At 57.3% G+C, this 18911-nt stretch overlaps 3 protein-coding genes and 1 long non-coding RNA gene across 6 annotated transcripts in view; 2 read left to right on the top strand and 2 right to left on the bottom strand.

Moving 5' to 3' along the window:
- Positions 1 to 2403, top strand: part of BPHL (biphenyl hydrolase like) — a 37198-nt gene extending 34795 nt beyond the window's left edge. Inside the window, exon 7 of one of the 2 annotated variants that reach the window (XM_041772164.1) lies at positions 2051 to 2403. In XM_041772164.1, the coding sequence (XP_041628098.1) occupies positions 2051 to 2138 (88 nt within the window). In that variant the 3' untranslated portion in view covers positions 2139 to 2403. The remainder of the gene's footprint in view (positions 1 to 2050) is intronic. The other variant, XM_041772163.1, reaches the window with a different exon arrangement.
- A 100-nt stretch (positions 2404 to 2503) lies between these two features.
- LOC121500448 (tubulin beta-2A chain) lies at positions 2504 to 7349 on the bottom strand. Its single transcript, XM_041772162.1, has 4 exons — positions 7220 to 7349; positions 4907 to 5015; positions 4449 to 4559; positions 2504 to 3758 (listed from the first exon to the last, which is right to left on the bottom strand). Exons 1-4 carry the CDS (start codon positions 7274 to 7276, stop codon positions 2698 to 2700), a joined length of 1338 nt encoding a protein of 445 aa, XP_041628096.1. The 5' UTR covers positions 7277 to 7349; the 3' UTR covers positions 2504 to 2697.
- Positions 7350 to 7596: 247 nt separating this feature from the next.
- Positions 7597 to 10419, top strand: LOC121500451. 2 transcript variants are annotated; one of them, XR_005990385.1, is made up of 4 exons: positions 7597 to 7636; positions 8357 to 8792; positions 9046 to 9152; positions 9393 to 10419. It is a non-coding gene; the product is annotated as an uncharacterized LOC121500451 (long non-coding RNA). The 2 variants fall into 2 exon arrangements; XR_005990384.1 differs by having other exon boundaries at positions 8357 to 9152.
- A 6503-nt stretch (positions 10420 to 16922) lies between these two features.
- Positions 16923 to 18009, bottom strand: LOC121500849 (nascent polypeptide-associated complex subunit alpha, muscle-specific form-like; the record flags this gene model as incomplete). Its single annotated transcript, XM_041772963.1, has 2 exons — positions 16923 to 17121; positions 17448 to 18009. Coding segments are annotated over 2 exons (681 nt in total), but the record flags the coding sequence as incomplete, so codon positions are not given.
- Between the last annotated feature and the right edge of the window lie 902 nt (positions 18010 to 18911).

The raw sequence follows: 18911 nt of genomic DNA, 5'->3' as shown, positions 1-18911 counted from the left end.
CCCTCCATGAAGCATGTGATTAGTTCCTTTTGTTACTTGGGCGAGAATCTACATCAGCAGTAGGCTGCCGCATTGCCCTGAGAGCTATATATTTATGCTTGTCTGGGGAATTCTTTCCAAAGAGGAACACATGATAGGTTTTAAGTGTAGTGAATGCTGTGTCAGACCTAAAGGATGAGGATATAGTAAGGACCTTATAATGACCCCTAAAACATATCAAGGAGAAGAGCAATTTTATTTTTAGCCCCATCCATCCATCCATCCATCTCCATTCCAGGCAGTTCTGAGATTAAATGCCTGAAAACAGGCCTCGCATATTGTTAACGAAGAGGACCTAGTTTTTATTTCCCTAAGACTTAGAGATTACCGTAGGAATAGTGCAGGTACACTGAGGCTAAAAAGAAATGAGGCACAGCTGGTATCTCTCCTTCACTGTTGGGAATCCAAGCAAATTGTAGAAACAGGGTAGGGCATGTGATAACCAGCTTGGTTACCCAAAAAGTGGACTTCCAACTTGGGTAGGTCAGGGTCCCTCTGCTTCAGAGTTCAGCCTAGCACACATGAGGGGATGCAGCTTAGCGTAGACATGTCCTTCTATGACTTTTTGATATCCTTGGCAGTTGGCTATTTTCTGCTTTCTAAAACTGGAGGCCCTGAGCATCCCTGCAGACCCTGCTCCTTGCGTAGGGCAACTGGGATCCTGTCTTTGGGGCTGGTGCAGCTGATCGTTTTTTCTCTGAACAGCATTAGAATTGAATTTGGAGGGTTCTGGCTATTATTAATGGCATTACAAGCTTTCCCAAGGGCCTCAGAAAGATGGCAACAATATAGCCTTCTTTCAAGTGGATTAACGTGTGTATCTAGGTACTTCTAGCCCACACCCCACATGGTTGAGCTGCGGGGCCACTAACATTGTCCAAGGACAGCTATTCCCCAGTTCCTGCTCCCCACAAATCCTCCCTAGTGCTCACTGAAGTTCATAGAGCTCTCAACCCCCAGTTGTTGAAAGGTCAGAGAATTAGTGTAATAACTGGCATTTTGCCCCAATAGGATCCTTTTAATGTCCAATTGTTATTATAGACACAACAGCCTGAACTTGTGCTTCTATCCTAGAAGCTTTAAAACTTATTATTTCTGTACTTTCACAGCCAAAAAAAAAAAAAAAAAGCCAATAAATAGAACTCAGAGAAAATTGCTTGTATTAAAGAAATTGCAAACCAGCCACACTTGACCAAAAGCTTATGAAAGAAGTCTTATGAGGAGCACAGTGAGGTTTGCCACAAGACATGTTGTGACAGCTGCAGAACAAAGGGTTGTCGAGGCTGGCTCCAGCTGCCCTCACCATCCCAGGGAACACTTACTTGCCTTTTGTCTGGTGGCACGTATTCAGACTTATTCAGTCCTCCAAAAATGACAGGGTGATTTTGAACCTTAAAGGACAGGCCACTAGGGGCTGTGTTTTCTGATTTGGGCTTTTCACTCTAGGATATCCCAGGAAGCTCCCCTGTTCCAATCCAGTGGAGTCTGGACATCTCATATTTTTCTTGCCTTTCAAACCTTCTCTCTTAAAAATCAACCTTATTAAAGAGTTTTTCCCCCCTTTAGGTAATGAAAAAAAGTTTATGATTAATGGCTCAGGTCCTGATCCCCAGATCTGGGATCGAGTCCCACATCGAGCGCCTTGTGTGGAGCCTGCTTCTCCCTCTCTCTCTTTCTCTCTCTCTCGCTCTCTGTGTGTGTCTCTCATGAATAAATGAAATCTTAAAAAAAAAAATAAAGTTAAACCATTTGTTACATGATACAGTTATAAATTCCAAATACAATGTGTGTGCTCTGTTAAGTCAACCCCCAGGTTGGTTGTAAACTCCCCAAGCAGCTTTCACCCTTATGTCTATATTCGGGAAAAGTTGATATTACTTACATTTCCTCCCCAATAGTCATCGTGAAAAAACGGACGGGGGCAGTTTTCACTTCAGATTTTCATAAAATGCTGGAAAGGGTAAGTGTTTTAAATGGTATGCCATTAATCATAAGCTTTTTTTCTTTTCAGGTTGCATCTGATGCCAGAAGGCAAGCACAACCTCCATCTGCGCTTTGCAGATGAATTCAATAAGTTAGTAGAAGACTTCCTGCAGTAAAAATGCCCGAGAACCGCAGGAACCTGATGATGCCTTACTGTGGAATCACCTGTTGGTGAGCCTCTTGCTGTCATTCCTCAGCTCACCTGCTTTCCCATGCTTTCTACTCCTCCCTGCAAACTCCTCCCAAGTAGAAATAATGACATTAAAACGTCCTCTAGGGGTACCTGGGTGGCTCAGTGATTGAGCATCTGCCTTTGGCTCAGATCCTGATCCCGCAGCCTGGGGAATCGAGTCCCACATCGGGCTTCCCACAGGGAGCCTGCTTCTTCCTCTGCCTCTCTGTGCCTCTCATGAATAAATAATGTTAAAAAATAAATAAAAGAATAAAAATTGCCTGAAATGAAACTGAAGAGACCACAACGTTTTGGACACATGCTTTTTTATTAGTATAGATATCTTAGACAATACTGTAGTTTTTAGGAGTTCCACATTATTACACCAACAGTGAATTTCTGACAGAGGCAAAACGGAGCACCATAGTATACAAATAGAAAGACCATGCTTGATTGAGGACAACAGAAGGTCACTAAAGATGCACAATTTATTTGAGGAGTTCTTAGGCCTCGTCCTCGCCCTCCTCCTCCTCGAACTCCCCCTGTTCGTCGGCCGTGGCGTCCTGGTACTGCTGGTACTCGGACACCAGGTCGTTCATGTTGCTCTCGGCCTCGGTGAACTCCATCTCGTCCATGCCCTCGCCCGTGTACCAGTGCAGGAAGGCCTTGCGCCGGAACATGGCCGTGAACTGCTCCGAGATGCGCTTGAACAGCTCCTGGATGGCCGTGCTGTTGCCGATGAAGGTGGCCGACATCTTCAGGCCGCGCGGCGGGATGTCGCACACGGCCGTCTTGACGTTGTTGGGGATCCACTCGACGAAGTAGCTGCTGTTCTTGTTCTGCACGTTGAGCATCTGCTCGTCCACCTCCTTCATGGACATGCGGCCGCGGAAGATAGCGGCCACCGTCAGGTAGCGGCCGTGGCGCGGGTCGCACGCGGCCATCATGTTCTTGGAGTCGAACATCTGCTGGGTGAGCTCGGGCACCGTGAGCGCCCGGTACTGCTGGCTGCCGCGGCTGGTGAGCGGGGCGAAGCCGGGCATGAAGAAGTGCAGGCGCGGGAAGGGCACCATGTTCACGGCCAGCTTGCGCAGGTCGGCGTTGAGCTGGCCCGGGAAGCGCAGGCAGGTGGTGACCCCGCTCATGGTGGCCGACACCAGGTGGTTGAGGTCGCCGTAGGTGGGGGTGGTCAGCTTCAGGGTGCGGAAGCAGATGTCGTACAGGGCCTCGTTGTCGATGGAATAGGTCTCATCGGTGTTCTCCACCAGCTGGTGCACCGACAGGGTGGCGTTGTAGGGCTCCACCACCGTGTCCGACACCTTGGGCGAGGGCATGACGCTGAAGGTGTTCATGATGCGGTCGGGGTACTCCTCGCGGATCTTGCTGATGAGCAGCGTGCCCATGCCCGAGCCCGTGCCGCCGCCCAGCGAGTGCGTCAGCTGGAAGCCCTGCAGGCAGTCACAGCTCTCCGACTCCTTCCTCACCACGTCCAGCACCGAGTCCACCAGCTCGGCGCCCTCCGTGTAGTGGCCCTTGGCCCAGTTGTTCCCGGCACCGCTCTGGCCTGCCGGGGGGGGGAAAGGAGAATATCAGACACTAAAACATTAGGAATTCTGAATTGTCATTGGACTGCAGGCTAATCTGCAGACTTGCCGATTCTGCTCTTATATATACCCTTTTTTACCCATGGAAAATTTTCTACATATCAATGATCCTCAAAACCACTGGAGATCATGAGATAAAAGCAAGTTTAGTTTATATGGAATTATTAACTTATCAGGAAGGTGGTTTAATAAAACCAAACTGGTTTTATAGGAGCTCTGTACAAATGTTCACAGCAGATGCAATAAACAGGCGGGAGCAAGGGCACAGTATGATCCGAAGAGACGGGCCCTAAACAGCTGCCTCCACTTCTGGGCATAACCTGTGCCCTTGGCCTTTGGCCTCCTGAAGTGGCTGCCCGCTGGCCCTGGGCTGCGATGCTACCAGAAGCCCACCGACTCCTGGGGGGACGCTGGTCCTGCTCTGTGTTCTTGACCCATCCCAGGCCGCTGCGCGCTGGGAGGGCTCTAGAGGCCGCCTTGGGCCCACACTGTCCCCGGAGCCGCCCGGAGAGGGGCTGGGGGCTCAGGCCAGGACCCAGGGCTCTGTGGACCCCCAGTCTCCACCTGGCAGGCGACGCTAAGAATCGGGACTTGCCCGGCATTGAGAAAGGAGACTCCTGGAGCCCGTTGCCCTGACCGTGACTACGTACCGAACACGAAGTTGTCGGGCCTGAAGATCTGGCCAAATGGCCCGGACCGGACCGAGTCCATGGTGCCCGGCTCCAGATCCACCAGGATGGCCCGAGGCACGTATTTGTTACCTGCGGGGAACAGAGCCGGACTTAGACGGGCGGGGGGCACAGGGATCACAGCCCAGGCCGTGCTCCATGCGCCTCTCACAGCAGCATCATTAGAGAAAATTCTAGCACCAGAGACAAAAGGCAGCGAACAGAGCTGTCTCTCTGCCTTAGAAGAGGAGCCAGCGGCAGCCGCTTAGTCATGGCCAACATGCAGGAGTCAGGGGGGCTGCGCGGGTCATTTTAGGCGCTGACACTTTAAATGCATGCAAGCAGCCTTTCTGTGCCCGGGCTGTCCGTCTGTCCCTAGGACACTGCGTGGGCCCCAGCGTGCAAAGCAAGGGGACTGGGCAGAAAGCACCGCTCATCACCTGCAGCTTCATTGTAGTACACGTTGATTCTCTCCAGCTGCAAGTCGCTGTCTCCATGGTAACTGCCGGTGGGGTCGATCCCGTGCTCGTCACTGATGACCTCCCAAAACTGGGGAAAGACACACAGGTCGGGGAGGGGGCTGGCACCCTGGATGCCAGTGAGGAGGACGGCTCCGTGTCCTTGGAGCAGGGGCCCCGTGGGGGCGGGGCGGGGGGGCCTAGAGCTGCAGCCCTGTGCTGCGGGGGCTGCCGCAGGGGGGCTCGTCGGGGCGCAGGGTGGCGGCCCCTCCCCCAGGCTGCCAGGGGCACTGCCCTGGGAGGGGGGCGCGGCGGAGCCCCGGCAGGGAGAGCCCCGGATGCTGGGGACGCGGGCGCCTCCCGCAGGGCTGAAGGTCACAGCCGCCCCTGATGGGCGAGGATGGGTGAGGGCTGCGGAGACCCCGCCCCGCCACTGCCTCGGGGATCCGTGCTCGGGTGCCAACCCCACCCAGCCCTGCAGGCAGCAGCCCGGACCTCGGACAGCAGCGGGCGGGTCGCCCAGTCCCCGCGGGGGCCGGTGCGGGGGGGGGGGGGGGAGGGGGAAAGGGGAGGGAGCAGAGGGGAGGAGGGAGGGGGGAGAGCGCAGGCGGGAGGAGCGGCAGCCCTACAGGGTCGGGGAGGGGGTGGTGGGGGGAGAGGAGGGGGAAAAAGGGAGGGGGGATGGGGAGAGGAGAGGGGGAGCGGCAGCCCTGCGGGGGTCCGAGGAGGGAGAAGGAGGGTGAGGGCAGGGGAGGGGGGGAGCGGCAGCCCCGCGGGGACCGGTGGCTGTAGCCGGGCGCGGGGAGGGCGCAGCTCCGCGTGAATGTGCAGCGGCGGGGGGGGGGGGGGGGGGGGGGGGAGGTGAGGAGGGGGAAGAGGCGGGGGGTGCGGACGGGAGCGCCGGGCCCTCGGAGAGCCGCGGCCTCGCCCCCCCGCCCCCGTCGGAGCCACGGCCCCGCACCTGCCACCAGCCGACAGGCAGGGCCCGCGACAGTGGGGCTCGGCGTCCGCGGCGCCCCTGAAGGCACCGAACATCCTGGTCTTTGTAACCTAAAAAGAAGTCCCTCCAGCTCGCCTCCCCGTGACACTGCGTTTTTTCATCGACTGTAGAGGGATGTACAGGAATCAAGCTGCGCTCGAGGCCACTGGCAGCGCGGCGGCTCCCGCACCCAGCACCGGGGCAGGCTCCGGGGGTCCTAAGGGCCCGTGAGCGTGGGCCCCACTGCGGCTCCGCGGGCCCCGCGCAGGTCGGGGCGCTCCCCGCCGCGCTCACAGCGCCACCGGGGCCCACGGCCGCCCGCCCCCGCCCGCACCCTGGGGCCCTCCTCGGCTAGGATCCGCACCCCGAGGTCCCGCCGCCCCTCCCCCTCCCCTGCAGGGGTCCGCACCCCGAGGTCCCGCCGCCCCTCCCCCTCCCCTGCAGGGGTCCGCACCCCGAGGTCCCGCCGCCCCTCCCCCTCCTCTGCCGGGTCTGCATCCCTCGGAGCCCGCCGCCCGCTCCCCTCCCCCGCCGGGTCCGCACCCTGAGGTCCCGCCGCCCTCTCCCCCTCCCCCGCCGGGTCCGCACCCTGAGGTCCCGCCGCCCTCTCCCCCTCCCCCGCCGGGTCCGCATCCCTCGGAGCCCGCCGCCCACTCCCCCCCCGCCCCGCCGGGTCCGCACCCTGAGGTCCTGCCGCTCCTTCCACCTCCCGTTCCTCTGCCGTGTCCGCATCCCTCGGAGCCCGCCGCTCCCCCCCTCCTCGCCGGGTCCGCACCCTGAGGTCCCGACGCCCCTCCCCTCCCCCGCCGGGTCCGCACCCTGAGGTCCTGTCGCCCCCTCCCCCCCCGCCGGGGTCCGCACCGTGAGGTCCCGCCGCCCCCCCCCCGCCCCGCCGGGTCCGCACCCTGAGGTCCCGCCGCCCCTCCCCCTCCTCGCCGGGTCCGCACCCTGAGGTCCTGCCGCTCCTCCCCACCCCCCGCCGGGTCCGCACCCTGAGGTCCCGCCGCCCCTCCCCCTCCCCCGCCGGGTCCGCACCCTGAGGTCCCGCCGCCCCCCCCCGCCCCGCCGGGTCCGCACCCTGAGGTCCCGCCGCCCCTCCCCCTCCTCGCCGGGTCCGCACCCTGAGGTCCTGCCGCTCCTCCCCACCCCCCGCCGGGGTCCGCACCCTGAGGTCCTGCCGCTCCTCCCCACCCCCCGCCGGGTCCGCACCCTGAGGTCCCGCCGCCCCTCCCCCTCCCCGCCGGGTCCGCACCCTGAGGTCCCGCCGCCCCCCCCCGCCCCGCCGGGTCCGCACCCTGGGCCCCGGGCGCGCCCACCTTGGCGCCGATCTGGTTGCCGCACTGGCCGGCCTGGATGTGCACGATCTCGCGCATGGTGCGGGCTGCAGGCGGGCGGAGGCGCGGCCCGGGGAGCAGAGCGCGGCGCGGCCGGCGGAGTCCGCAGCAGAGAGCAGTCGCCGCCCCCCGCGCCGCCTTTTATAGCGCGGGAGGCGCCCCCGCCGGGCCGCGGTGACGTCATGGGGCGGGGCGGGGCGGGGCGCGGGGACTGCGGCACCGCGAGGGGGAGCCGGGGCGCGGTGCGAGGTGCGCGCGGGGCCGGCGGGGCGCGGGGCTCGGCCGCCGGCCCCCACCCAGGGCTCCGGGCGCCCGACACGGGCTGGGGGCGCGGGTCCCAGACGGGGGAGGGGCCTCGGCGGGGTGCGGGGGCTCCTGCCTGCGCGGGGCCTGGAGCAGGTGCGGATCCGCAGCCAGGGTGCGGACGGTAGGGGGAGGGGCTCCCGGGGACCGCGGGCGGGCTGTGCACCGCGTGGAGGGAAGACGGCGGGTGTGCAAGGGGCTGCGCCGGCCCCGCGCATCCCCTGGGCTCTTGGGCCCTGGTAAGGGCCGCGCGGCTGCGGCGAGTCTGCGCGGGGCCTGCGTGCCACGGAGGATGCCAGGGGCCTCAGCCCCGGATCCCGCGCCCTCCACGCGCGGTGTCACCCAGTCCTCGCGGCCCCCTTCCAGGGCTGCGCAGCCCCGTTCAGAGGCCACCACGCGCGACTCCTGAACGCTTGAGCTGTGCCCTAGGTGCTGTGCGTGTAAGTCCGGCGCTGCATTTCATGGACTTACTAATTTTGCATATTGATAACATATCAAAATACTATTTCGGATATAGGTTTTAATTCATTTTTTTTTCTTTTACCTTCTTAAATGACTACTACAAGGGCAGCCCGGGTGGCTCAGCAGTTTAGTGCCACCTTCCACCCAGGGCGTGATCCTGGAGACCCTGGATGGAGACCCCGCTCGGGCACCCTGCGTGGAGCCTGCTTCTCCCTCTGCCTGTGTCTCTACCTTCCCCTCTCTCTGTGTCTCTCATGAATAAATAAATAGAATTTTTTTTTTTTTAATGACTACTACACTAGTAGCGACTACTGGAAAATGTTGTTACCTGTGTGACTCACATTGTATTTCCAGTGAACAGCCCTGCTCTAGAGTAGACGTAATTACTGTCCCAATTTCGGCAAAGGAGCCTCAAAGAGCTGAGTAGCTACAAAGCCAGTAAGTGAAGGCACCTCGAGTCCTTCCACAAAGACAAAGCCCAGGTGAGTTTTAAAGGCTTGGTCAGGGTGAGGTAACATCCAGTCTTGATTGTTCTCAACGATGATCCTGAGCGTCGGGCCAGGTGAGCGGGGACCTGGGGACGGTTTCTGTTTCCCTGCACATACTCCTTTTCCTCTCTGGGGCCAGTTTCTCCAACCATAAAATGATGATAATTATAGGTGCCCTGCAGCCAGCTTTGTGAGTAGGAAATGAGAAGCTCTGGATGAAAGCAGGTCAAATTTATGGAGCAAGAATACCCCATAAAAGCCGAGGTGATGCTGCCGCTGTAGGCCCGAAGCCTGCTCGCCGGGTTGGTAGTGGCATCCAGCGGCGGTGGCCCGCGTCCACCTGCGGCCTGCGGCTGCATCACACTGTCTTAGGGGGCACCCGGGGCACCCAGGTGCTGTCTCAGGGAGGGAGGGGGTTCCCGGGCTCCTGGCTCCCTCCCCCTCTCCTCTCCCAGCACAGAGTCAGTCACCGCCCCCCCCTGCCGTGCATCCCACTGACATCATTGCCAGGTTCTTTGGGCTTGGCCTCCACCTTCTCTCCATCTCTATCTCCAGCTCCCATTTCCTCCCGAGCTTCTAGAGCCTTCCAGTTCCTCTCCAGAGAATGGCCCTGCTCCCTGTAGCTTCACTAACAACACAGAGCTACAGAGATTTTTCTAGAGGTAATTGCCTCTTGGTCTTTGTGGTTTCCTATAAGATGAGGATTTGGGGCCAAATAGGAGCAGAAGATGTGACCTGGAAGGGACGATCTTGGGGACGTGGGACCCCAGTGGGTGGACATTTCCCCACGTGTGGCAGGGAAAGATCACCCTCGTGGGGGGTGCCCGCCTCACTTCGTCCTGCTCGGGTGGCTAAGCAAGTCACCTACCCTCTCTGAGCCTCTGTTCCCACATCTGAAACAGGGAAATCTGTTTTCCTTATGCTGGGAGGCAAGAGTCACTGCCTGTGACCCGGTCGGTCGTTTCGTGAGCATGCAGTCGATAAATAAATGACAGCGTGGGTTCCCCAGGCCCGGGCACCGGAGGGCTGGCCCGTGGATTCCTGGCAGCCGGAGGACGCGGCCTTGGCGGTCTGGACCGGCCTCCTTCCCGGGCCGCCCGCCCCTCCCCCAGGACCGCCCGTCCTCTGTCCTCGGTCGGCACATCCTCAGAGGCACACAGGCAGTTTATTCAATGATGCCTGCCCGGCATAAGGTGACTCATCGAGGGCTGCCAGCTCCTACTGTCCTCCTCGGGGCTAGCGCCGTGCCAGCAGCTGTCACAGCAGCGCAGCTGAGGACGGGGAGATGCCCTCCCCTGGAGCAGGCCTTGGGCAAGCTTTGGGGTCAGGGGTGTTCTCCGGACCCTCCCGTCCAGAAAGGAGCAGCTCTTCGGGCCCTTGGGCAGGGTGGTGGGGGAGGAGCACCAACGTCGTCCCGCCATGTGTCATTTCCTGCTTTGGACTTCATGTCACTGACATCAGGAGTGTGAGCCGGGCCCTGCCTGAAGGCACTTTGGGGTGATGATGACAAAATTCAGACTGGAAAGGAAAGGAGTGAATTCCTGGTAGAAGGCTGGGCCTTGCCTGCATCGTACAAACGGGCTCAGAATCCTGCCCCTGGCTCTCGGGCCGTCGCCTCCTGCCCTCCCTCTGCTCTGGCCGGGGAGGCCTCTGCACGCCTGGGCTGTCCTGCTGGCCACTGCTATGAGCCGAGGCCGTCTCTGCCGGGACACCTGTGATCTGGTTGAAATAGATCTAAATTGGGATCCTGAAATTTCGAAAACGTCAATAGGACTATGAAGAGCCAAGAACCATTCCGGCAACCAGGTGGCATGAATTATTCGGGAGCAGCCTCACAGCCTGTTTGTGCCCTCAGAGAGGGTCCAGGGGACAAGACTCCTCAAAGTCTCTTTCCTGTGAAACGCTCCTGCAGCTGTGAGCACACATTTGCAAGCTTTTAATAAAAGCATCTCCATATGAAGATGGAGGAATTTTACTTAAAGCTTTTGAAGTGCTTCCTTTTTAAAAAGACTTCCTCAGGGGCACCTGGGTGGCTCAGTGGTTTGGCACCTACCTTGGGCCCAGGGCACGATCCCGGGATCCGGGGATGGAGTCCCACATCGGGCTCCCTGCATGGAGCCTCCTTCCTTCCTTCCTTCCTTCCTTCCTTCCTTCCTTCCTTCCTTCCTTCCGGGGGCTCCTCTCCCTAAATCAACTCCAGTGACGCTTTCCCCATGAGGTCACTTGCCCTCCTTTGTGCCTCATAATATGGTGTCCACATCTTCCTATCATAGCCCCAACCCTTAGTTCCTGGGCTTGCAGCAAGGAAGGCACCGGGAGAAATAAAGTCACGGAAGAACGGTGCGGGCCGCGAGCTGAGGCCCCTGTGCAGGCTGCCGCCCCCTCCCAGAGCCCAGGGCTCTGCAGGCCAGTGGGTGTTGGGGGGACTTCTGAGCCCGCGCGCTGCACAGGCCAGGGAGGGCCCTGGAGGGCGTGCAACACGGGGGGCCTACTGCTGTCACTTTGCCACCCCCGGCCCCCTGGCCGCCTGTTTTCCGAATGTGAGCCCTTTGCACGCCAGGGTGTGAGTTGCCAAGCGTCTGGGTGAGGCCAACCATGCCGACTCCCACGTGGCCAAGCCCTGGGTGCACACAGGGTGCGGGGCATTTTCCTGGGAGCCCCAGGGCTCAGCAGTGCTCCGTCTCACCGCCAGGCAGCCGGGTGGGGGAAGGCTGCCGTCAGCAGGTTCCTCCTGGGCTGTGCAGGCTGCGGTCGGTCCTGCGGAGCCTGATGGCTCTGCCTTGTGCTGCAGGTGTGCTGGGAGGCTGCCAGCAGGTCTCCCCTGGATCCCTTCCCCGCCTTCTTGCTGCCCTCACCCAGACTGCCAGGGTTTTAGCCCATCATGCAGGAGTCCCCCTGCCCCCCGACGCAGGCCGCACAGCTTTCCCCAAGATGGTCTTTGCAGGGGGAGCATCAACCGGCCCCACCCCTCATTAGATACCTGGGGGAAAGTGCACTCAAAATATGAAGTGCCTTTTTTTTTTTAGCTATAAAATGATCCTGAGGCACATTTTTAAAAGTGTTTATTGGACCTATAGTGCATTTAAATTACAGTCTGCCGAGGTCTCCCTCATTGTGCAGCCAGGCGTCTTCAGAGAAGCCTCGAAACAGTTTCTCATTCGTGGTGTCCTCCTTTTTTCCCAACTAAATTCCAGAAATGCTTGCTTTGACTACTGTGTAGGAATACTATTTATTTGTAATCATTTTCATTTTATTTTATTTTTACTGGAAGCCCGTGTGTCCTATAATCTATCTCACTCTATTCTCTCATCTGGCAAAGATCAGTTTGTTCTGTGTTAATAGGTTTGATTCTGCTTTTGCTTTGTTTGTTTATTTTTTTTATTTTTTATTTTTAGATTCCACATATGAGTGAAGTCATGTGGTGTTTGTCGTCTTTATTTCATTTAGCATAATACCCTCAGTGTCCACCCATGTTGTCACAAACGACATGAACTCACCCTCTTTATGGCTGAGTAACATTCCATGGTGTGTGTGTGTGTGTGTGTGTGTGTGTGTGTACCACACCTTCCTTATCCATCCATCTATCGATGGACACTTAGATTGTTTCCATGTCTTGCCTATTTATTACATAAATGCTGCAAGAAACAGGGACGATTGGTGCTTTCACTTTCTCTGGGTAAATACCTAGTGGTGGAGTTATTGGATCATATGGTAATTCTATTTTTAATTGTTTTGAAGATCCTTTGCACTGTTTCCTGCAGTGGCTGCTCCAATTTACATTCCCACCAACAATGCACAGAGGTTCCTTTTTCTCCACATCTTTGCCAACGTTTGTAATTTCTGGCCTTTCTGATTTGTGCCATTCTGACAGGTGTGAGGTGATATCTCACTGTGGTTTTGATTGGCGTTTCTTTGATGATGCGTGAGGTTGAGCATCTTTTCATGGGTCTGTTGGCCATCTGGATGTCTTCTTTGGAGAAATGTCTAATCTAGTCCTCTGTCCGTATTTTAATTGGATTGCTTAGTTTTTGGCATTGAGTTGTATAAGTTCTTTATATGCTGTGGATATTAACCCCTTATCAGATATGTCATTTGCAAACATCTTCTTCCTTTCAGTAGTTTGTCTTTTGTTATTTCCTTCACTGTGCAGAACCTTTTTAATTTGATGTACTCCCAATGGTTTATTTTTGCTTTGTTTCCCTTGCCTTAGGAGACATTTCTAGAAAATTTTTCTATGGCCAGTGTCCAAGAAGTTACTGCGTGTGCCCTCTTTATAGTTTCAGGTCTAACATTTAGGTCTTTAATCTACTTTGAGTTTATTTTTGTGTATGCTAATAGGCAGTGGTCAGGTCTATTCTTTTACAGTTTTCCAAGCACCATGTATTGAAGAGACTGTCTTTTCTCCATTGTATTTTTTTTTTTAAGATTTTACTTGTTTATTCATGAGAGACACAGAGAGAGAGGCAGAGACACAAGCAGAGGGAGGAGCAGGCTTCATGCAGGGAGCCCGATGGGGGACTCGATCCCAGGACCTGGGGTCATGACCTGAGCCGAAGGGAGGTGCTCAACCACTGAGCCACCCAGGTGCCCCTCCCTAGCATGTTCTTGTAATCAGTTATTCCTTATGCCTAGTTGTCATGTAGTACAAAAATAGTAATAGGCAGCATTTCAAATATGTGGTAGATTAAGTCTGTTAAATTTCACTGTACCAAATTTTGTTGAACACTCGGAGTGTGATGCCTGTGTAACGTGCTAGCAATGTTCTTTTGTTTTTCATGATTACAAGGAATATTTGCTACTTCCACTCTTTTCATCTTACCAGCAAGGCCAATTTTACCCACTTTACTATTTTACCACTATAAGCATAGCACTGACTAGTTTTCAAGACCCAAGAAATTATTTCAGGTCAGTGGTGGGGGAGAGGGGATAAAACTTGAAAATATGAGTATGAAAACAAGAAAACTGCAATAATAAAACTAATAAATGTTTAATTACATGTCCACCAAACATGTCAATTAGTCAAATGCAACTTAACTTTTATATCATAACATAAATTACGAGTAGTGTAAACATTTTACAAAACAGGTTATTTTCTGGATACAAAGAAATAATTAGATTTTTTTTCATAACTATAAAAAAAGGAGATTAAAGAAGATGGAGACAGATATGTTGGGAAAGGCATTCTCTGAAAGAGATTCATCAGAGCTGTGAATGTTGAGAGAGGAAAGGGAGGGGCATATTGTGGGCGAAAGGATCTTGGTGAAAATGAAGAGGAGGTGTGGTCGTGGACCAGGAATTTCCTCTCACTGGCCGACAGGAGACGCAATGGCCAAGGACAGCTTGGTGGGTGTGGTATGTTGGGGGAAGAAGGGAGGGTAAGGCCGTTGGGAGAACTGTAGGCTAGAGAAGCAATGTATAACCAGAAATTTTTAGGTACTGGGCGTTTCAAAGTCAAATTTTGGTTAACTCGGAATACTGTGCTGATTCACAGGTGACTTTTAAGGGTGCAATTAGTGAGGCATCTGGGTCCCATTGAGATGCCGATACTGATAGAGGAGAAATGAGGCTGAAAATAGGGCACAGACTGAGTCTCCACAGTGAGGAGAGCCCACTACAGGCTGAGGAAGAGGCCCAGCAAATCAGGAGCTGAGTCAACCAATGAATGGTCAAGTCTCACTAGATACTGATGCCGGGACCAGAACCTGCTGCCCAATCTTAAATTGGAGCTGAAAGGAAGTGAGGGAGAAGCAAGACAAGGAAAGAAGGAAGTACATGTGAGAGGCAAGTTAGAATGGGCGGTGGACCCTGCGCAGCTGTCTCAAAACACCGTATGCTGCTACTCTGAGCCCAGCCCAAGATAGACGTTTCCACTGTAGCCACCTGCAGTTGCAAATTTAACTTACTGAGTTGGAACTAGTTCTAAGTAGAACTGTTAAGAGTGGTTGAGTTTCTCTTTTGACTCTTTTTCCCACCTCTTGCTACTCCTTCCCAAATTGAGCACACGGGCTCCATCCCCTTATGAAACTCTGTACCAAGGATACAGCTTAATACCAATCAGTTAAGGTCCTATATTGACGAGTATATTAACTGCTCCAAGAATATTCACATAGATCCTTCGACTTCGGTGGTCAAAAGGGACCTCAAAATCGTATTTTCTAAAATTAAAAGATACTCCAAAATTCATCTGTCTTGGTCGCCCCTTGCAGAATTCCCAACAGGAAGTCACATAGCCTATGCTCGAACACCTCCCTTAATGGGACGCTCACAGCAGCACCAACTGTTGCGCTGTTGTGTGACAAGTACTTTCCGTATGTTATGACGTTTAATCCCGACAATAACCCTCTGAGGTAGGTGCCATTATAACCATTTTCTGGAAAAAGGAGCTAAGGCTCAGAGAGATTGAATGCTTGCCCAAGGCCATACAGCTAGTAAGTAGAAACACCGCTTATTCTGTGACCATAGGTTCAGAGGTTGGAACCAGTTTCAAAGCCCATTCCCATTCCCCCAAACCGTCCACTGAGGAAGCAGAATTCTGACACAGCCCCCAGAGCCACCTGGCCCTGGTGTGTACATACCTTTTTCCCACTGTTCAAACACTAACCTAAGGGATTTTGCAGATGTAAGTAAGATTCCAAGTCGACCTTCAAATAGGGAAATTGTGTGGGTGGGCCTCCCCTAATCACATGAGCCCTTTTAAAGCAGAGATTTTGTTCTAGCTGAGGGCAGAAAAGGATATCAGAATTTCAAAGCAGGGGCACTTGGGTGGTTCAGTGGTTGAGCTTCTGCCTTTGGCTCAGGGGTTCCATGATCGAGTCCCGCACTGGGCTCCCTGGGAGGATCCCGCTTCTCTCTCTGCCTATCTCTGCCTCTCTCTCTCTCATGATAAATTAATATGCTCTTAAAAAAAAGAAAAAGAATTTCAAAGGAGTAGAGACCCTCTCCCGCTGGCCTTGGAGGAGCCTGCCACCATGCTGTGGAGGGCCCTGTGGCAGGGAACGGCCGGCAGCCCCGGGGAGCGAAGAAAGGCCTCTGGTCAACAGCCAGCAAGCAAACAGGAACCTCAGACCCATGAGCGTGAGGAACCGGATTCCACCGACCACCCTTGGGCCACGGAAGAGGGCCCTGGGCTCCAGATGGAGAAGCTCAGGATGGTCAGTTCAGGACGTGGGTGGAAGACCCACGACTCTCGACCCCAGAACCTGTAAGACAATTGTGATGCTTGAAGCCACGGAGTTTGTGGTAACTTGTGACCTAGCAATAAAAAACTATGGCTTCTCTTCTTTGGGGAGTGTCATAGGTCAGACCCCCAGAAGCCAACCTGAGATGAGGCTTTGGGTGACGTTAACCCCAGGAAGCAGCAGGAGGGCAGTAGGGGCCTGAGCCAGGAAACGGAAGTCCCCAGGCCGCACTGGGGCGGCCACAGGGCTCCAGGCTGGGGGACCTGTAAGGGGCGAGGTGGGCCATCACCCGAGAGGTCCCCCCAAGAGCCAGGGAGCTGACCTCCTCAGCCTGTCCTTCTCTGCAGTCCTCCTTCCAAAAGGTGTCAGGTGCAGGACATGCGGTAGGGAGTCTGGGAAGAGCCAGTGTCACAGGAATGTGGGCAGGTGCCAACAGCACCTTCTACCAAGACATTCCTTAGAAAGCTCCTTCATAGCCACTGACCCGCATCATTTGGCCACCTGCCCGGGCTCGGCTCCTTAGCTGGTGGTGTCTGTCCTCTCCATACTTTTCAGATCCCCCTAGTTTCCATCCTCCTGAGGTGCTGTTTCCGTCCCTTCCTGGGCTCCCTCCCGCCAGGCCCATGGAACAGGACTTGGAGTTCAGAACTAGTTCGACTGTCTTGATGGTGAGCTGAGAATGCAGCCCTGACCGCGTGGCTTCTGGGCGGCCTCGTCGTACCGGTGACTCACCCGAGGCCGCCTGGTTGTCTGTGGGGCTGCTGAGAACTGTGTCACCCTTCCTGTTCCTCTACTGTTAGTATCGGGATTGCAGGGAAGGACACTGCACCTCTGGGTGAGCCCGGGCACCCTGAGGGGCCAGGAAAGGCACCGCGTTTCTGACCGTTGGTGCAGGTCACAATTTCAGTATTTAACATATTTACAGCAGATGCAATAAACAGGCAGGAGCAAGGGCACAGTATGATCCGAGGAGATGGGCCCTAAGCAGCTGCCTCCACTTCTGGGCATAACCTGTGCCCTTGGCCTTTGGCCTCCTGAAGTGGCTGCCCGCTGGCCCTGGGCTGCGATGCTACCAGAAGCCCACCGACTCCTGGGGGGGACGCTGGTCCTGCTCTGTGTTCTTGACCTGTCCCAGGCCACTGCGCGCTGGGAGGGCTCTAGAGGCTGCCTTGGGCCCACACTGTCCCCGGAGCCGCCCGGAGAGGGGCTGGGGGCTCAGGCCCGGACCCAGGCCTCTGTGGACCCCCAGTCTCCACCTGGCAGGCGACCCTAAGAATCGGGACTTGCCCGGTGTTGAGGAAGGAGACTCCTGGAGCCCGTTGCCCTGACCGTGACTACGTACCGAACACGAAGTTGTCGGGCCTGAAGATCTGGCCAAATGGCCCGGACCGGACCGAGTCCATGGTGCCCGGCTCCAGATCCACCAGGATGGCCCGAGGCACGTATTTGTTACCTGCGGGGAACAGAGCCGGACTTAGACGGGCGGGGGGCACAGGGATCACAGCGCGGGCTGTGCTCCATGCGCCTCTCACAGCAGCATCATTAGAGAAAATTCTAGCACCAGAGACCAAAGGCAGCGAACAGAGCTGTCTCTCTGCCTTAGAAGAGGAGCCAGCGGCAGCCGCTTAGTCATGGCCAACATGCAGGAGTCAGGGGGGCTGCGCGGGTCATTTTAGGCGCTGACACTTTAAATGCATGCAAGCAGCCTTTCTGTGCCCGGGCTGTCCGTCTGTCCCTAGGACACTGCAAGGGGACTGGGCAGAAAGCATCGCTCATCACCTGCAGCTTCATTGTAGTACACGTTGATTCTCTCCAGCTGCAAGTCGCTGTCTCCATGGTAACTGCCGGTGGGGTCGATCCCGTGCTCGTCACTGATGACCTCCCAAAACTGGGGAAAGACACACAGGTCGGGGAGGGGGCTGGCACCCTGGATGCCAGTGAGGAGGACGGCTCCGTGTCCTTGGAGCAGGGGCCCCGTGGGGGCGGGGCGGGGGGGCCTAGAGCTGCAGCCCTGTGCTGCGGGGGCTGCCGCAGGGGGGCTCGTCGGGGCGCAGGGCGGCGGCCCCTCCCCCAGGCTGCCAGGGGCACTGCCCTGGGAGGGGGGCGCGGCGGAGCCCCGGCAGGGAGAGCCCCGGATGCTGGGGACGCGGGCGCCCCCCGCAGGGCTGAAGGTCACAGCCGCCCCTGATGGGCGAGGATGGGTGAGGGCTGCGGAGACCCCGCCCCGCCACTGCCTCGGGGATCCGTGCTCGGGTGCCAACCCCACCCAGCCCTGCAGGCAGCAGCCCGGACCTCGGACAGCAGCGGGCGGGTCGCCCTGTCCCCGCGGGGGCCGGTGCGGGGGGGGGGGGGGGGGGGGGGGCGGGGGAGAGAGGAGGGAGCAGAGGGGAGGAGGGAGGGGGGAGAGCGCAGGGGCGGGAGGAGCGGCAGCCCTACAGGGTCCTGGGGGGGGGGGGGGGAGGGGGGAGAGGAGGGGGGAAGAAGGGAGGGGGATGGGGAGAGGAGAGGGGGAGCGGCAGCCCTGCGGGGGCGGTGTCGGAGGAAGGGGGTGGGGGGGGAGAGAGCAGGGGAGGGGGGGGAGAGGAGAGGGGGCGGGGGGCCCTGTTGTGGGAGAGGGGAGGGGGCAGGGGTGAGGAGGGAGGGGCGGGAGGAGCGGCAGCCCTACAGGGTGGGGGGAAGGCGGAAAGGGGAGAGGGAAGGGGGCAGGAGGGGGGCAGGAGGAGAGGCAGCACCAGGGGGCCGGTGGCCCAGCCCCGTGTGAACGTGCAGGGTGGGGGGGAGGGGGGGCAGGGTGGCGCCAGGGCCTTGGAGAGCAGCGGCCTCGGCCCCACCCCCCCACCCCCCCCCACCCCCCGCGGTCAGTGCCACGCCCCCCACACCTGCCACCACCCTACAGGCGTTGCCTGGGGCTTGGCTCTGCTGCGCTCCTGGTAGGGCAGCCCCGTGGGGTTCTGGTCTGAGAAGTGGCAGGTGTCAGTCACCCGTCAGAACAGGCTCTTCTTTTACAGGCCGAGGCGGTGGACCAGCAGGGACTGTGCAGGGACAGAGCTGGTGGGAGCAGGTGCAGAATCAGGTGGCCCAGCCGCAGCGTTGCCTCCTAGTCAGCAGGTTCTCAGACTGGACTGGTGAGGGGGGCAGTGCTCCCCTGGGCGCTTGTCTAAGCTCGGTGCAAGCCAAAATATGGGCTGTGGGCCGAGGAAAACCTGCCTACAGTTGGGTGAAGCAAAGGAGAGGGGGGGAAGT

Source organism: Vulpes lagopus, chromosome 10 (assembly GCF_018345385.1).
Source record: "Vulpes lagopus strain Blue_001 chromosome 10, ASM1834538v1, whole genome shotgun sequence".
Taxonomy (NCBI): Eukaryota; Metazoa; Chordata; class Mammalia; order Carnivora; family Canidae; genus Vulpes; species Vulpes lagopus.
Note: the sequence above shows the minus strand (reverse complement) of the source record. Positions and strands in the feature narration are given on the sequence as shown.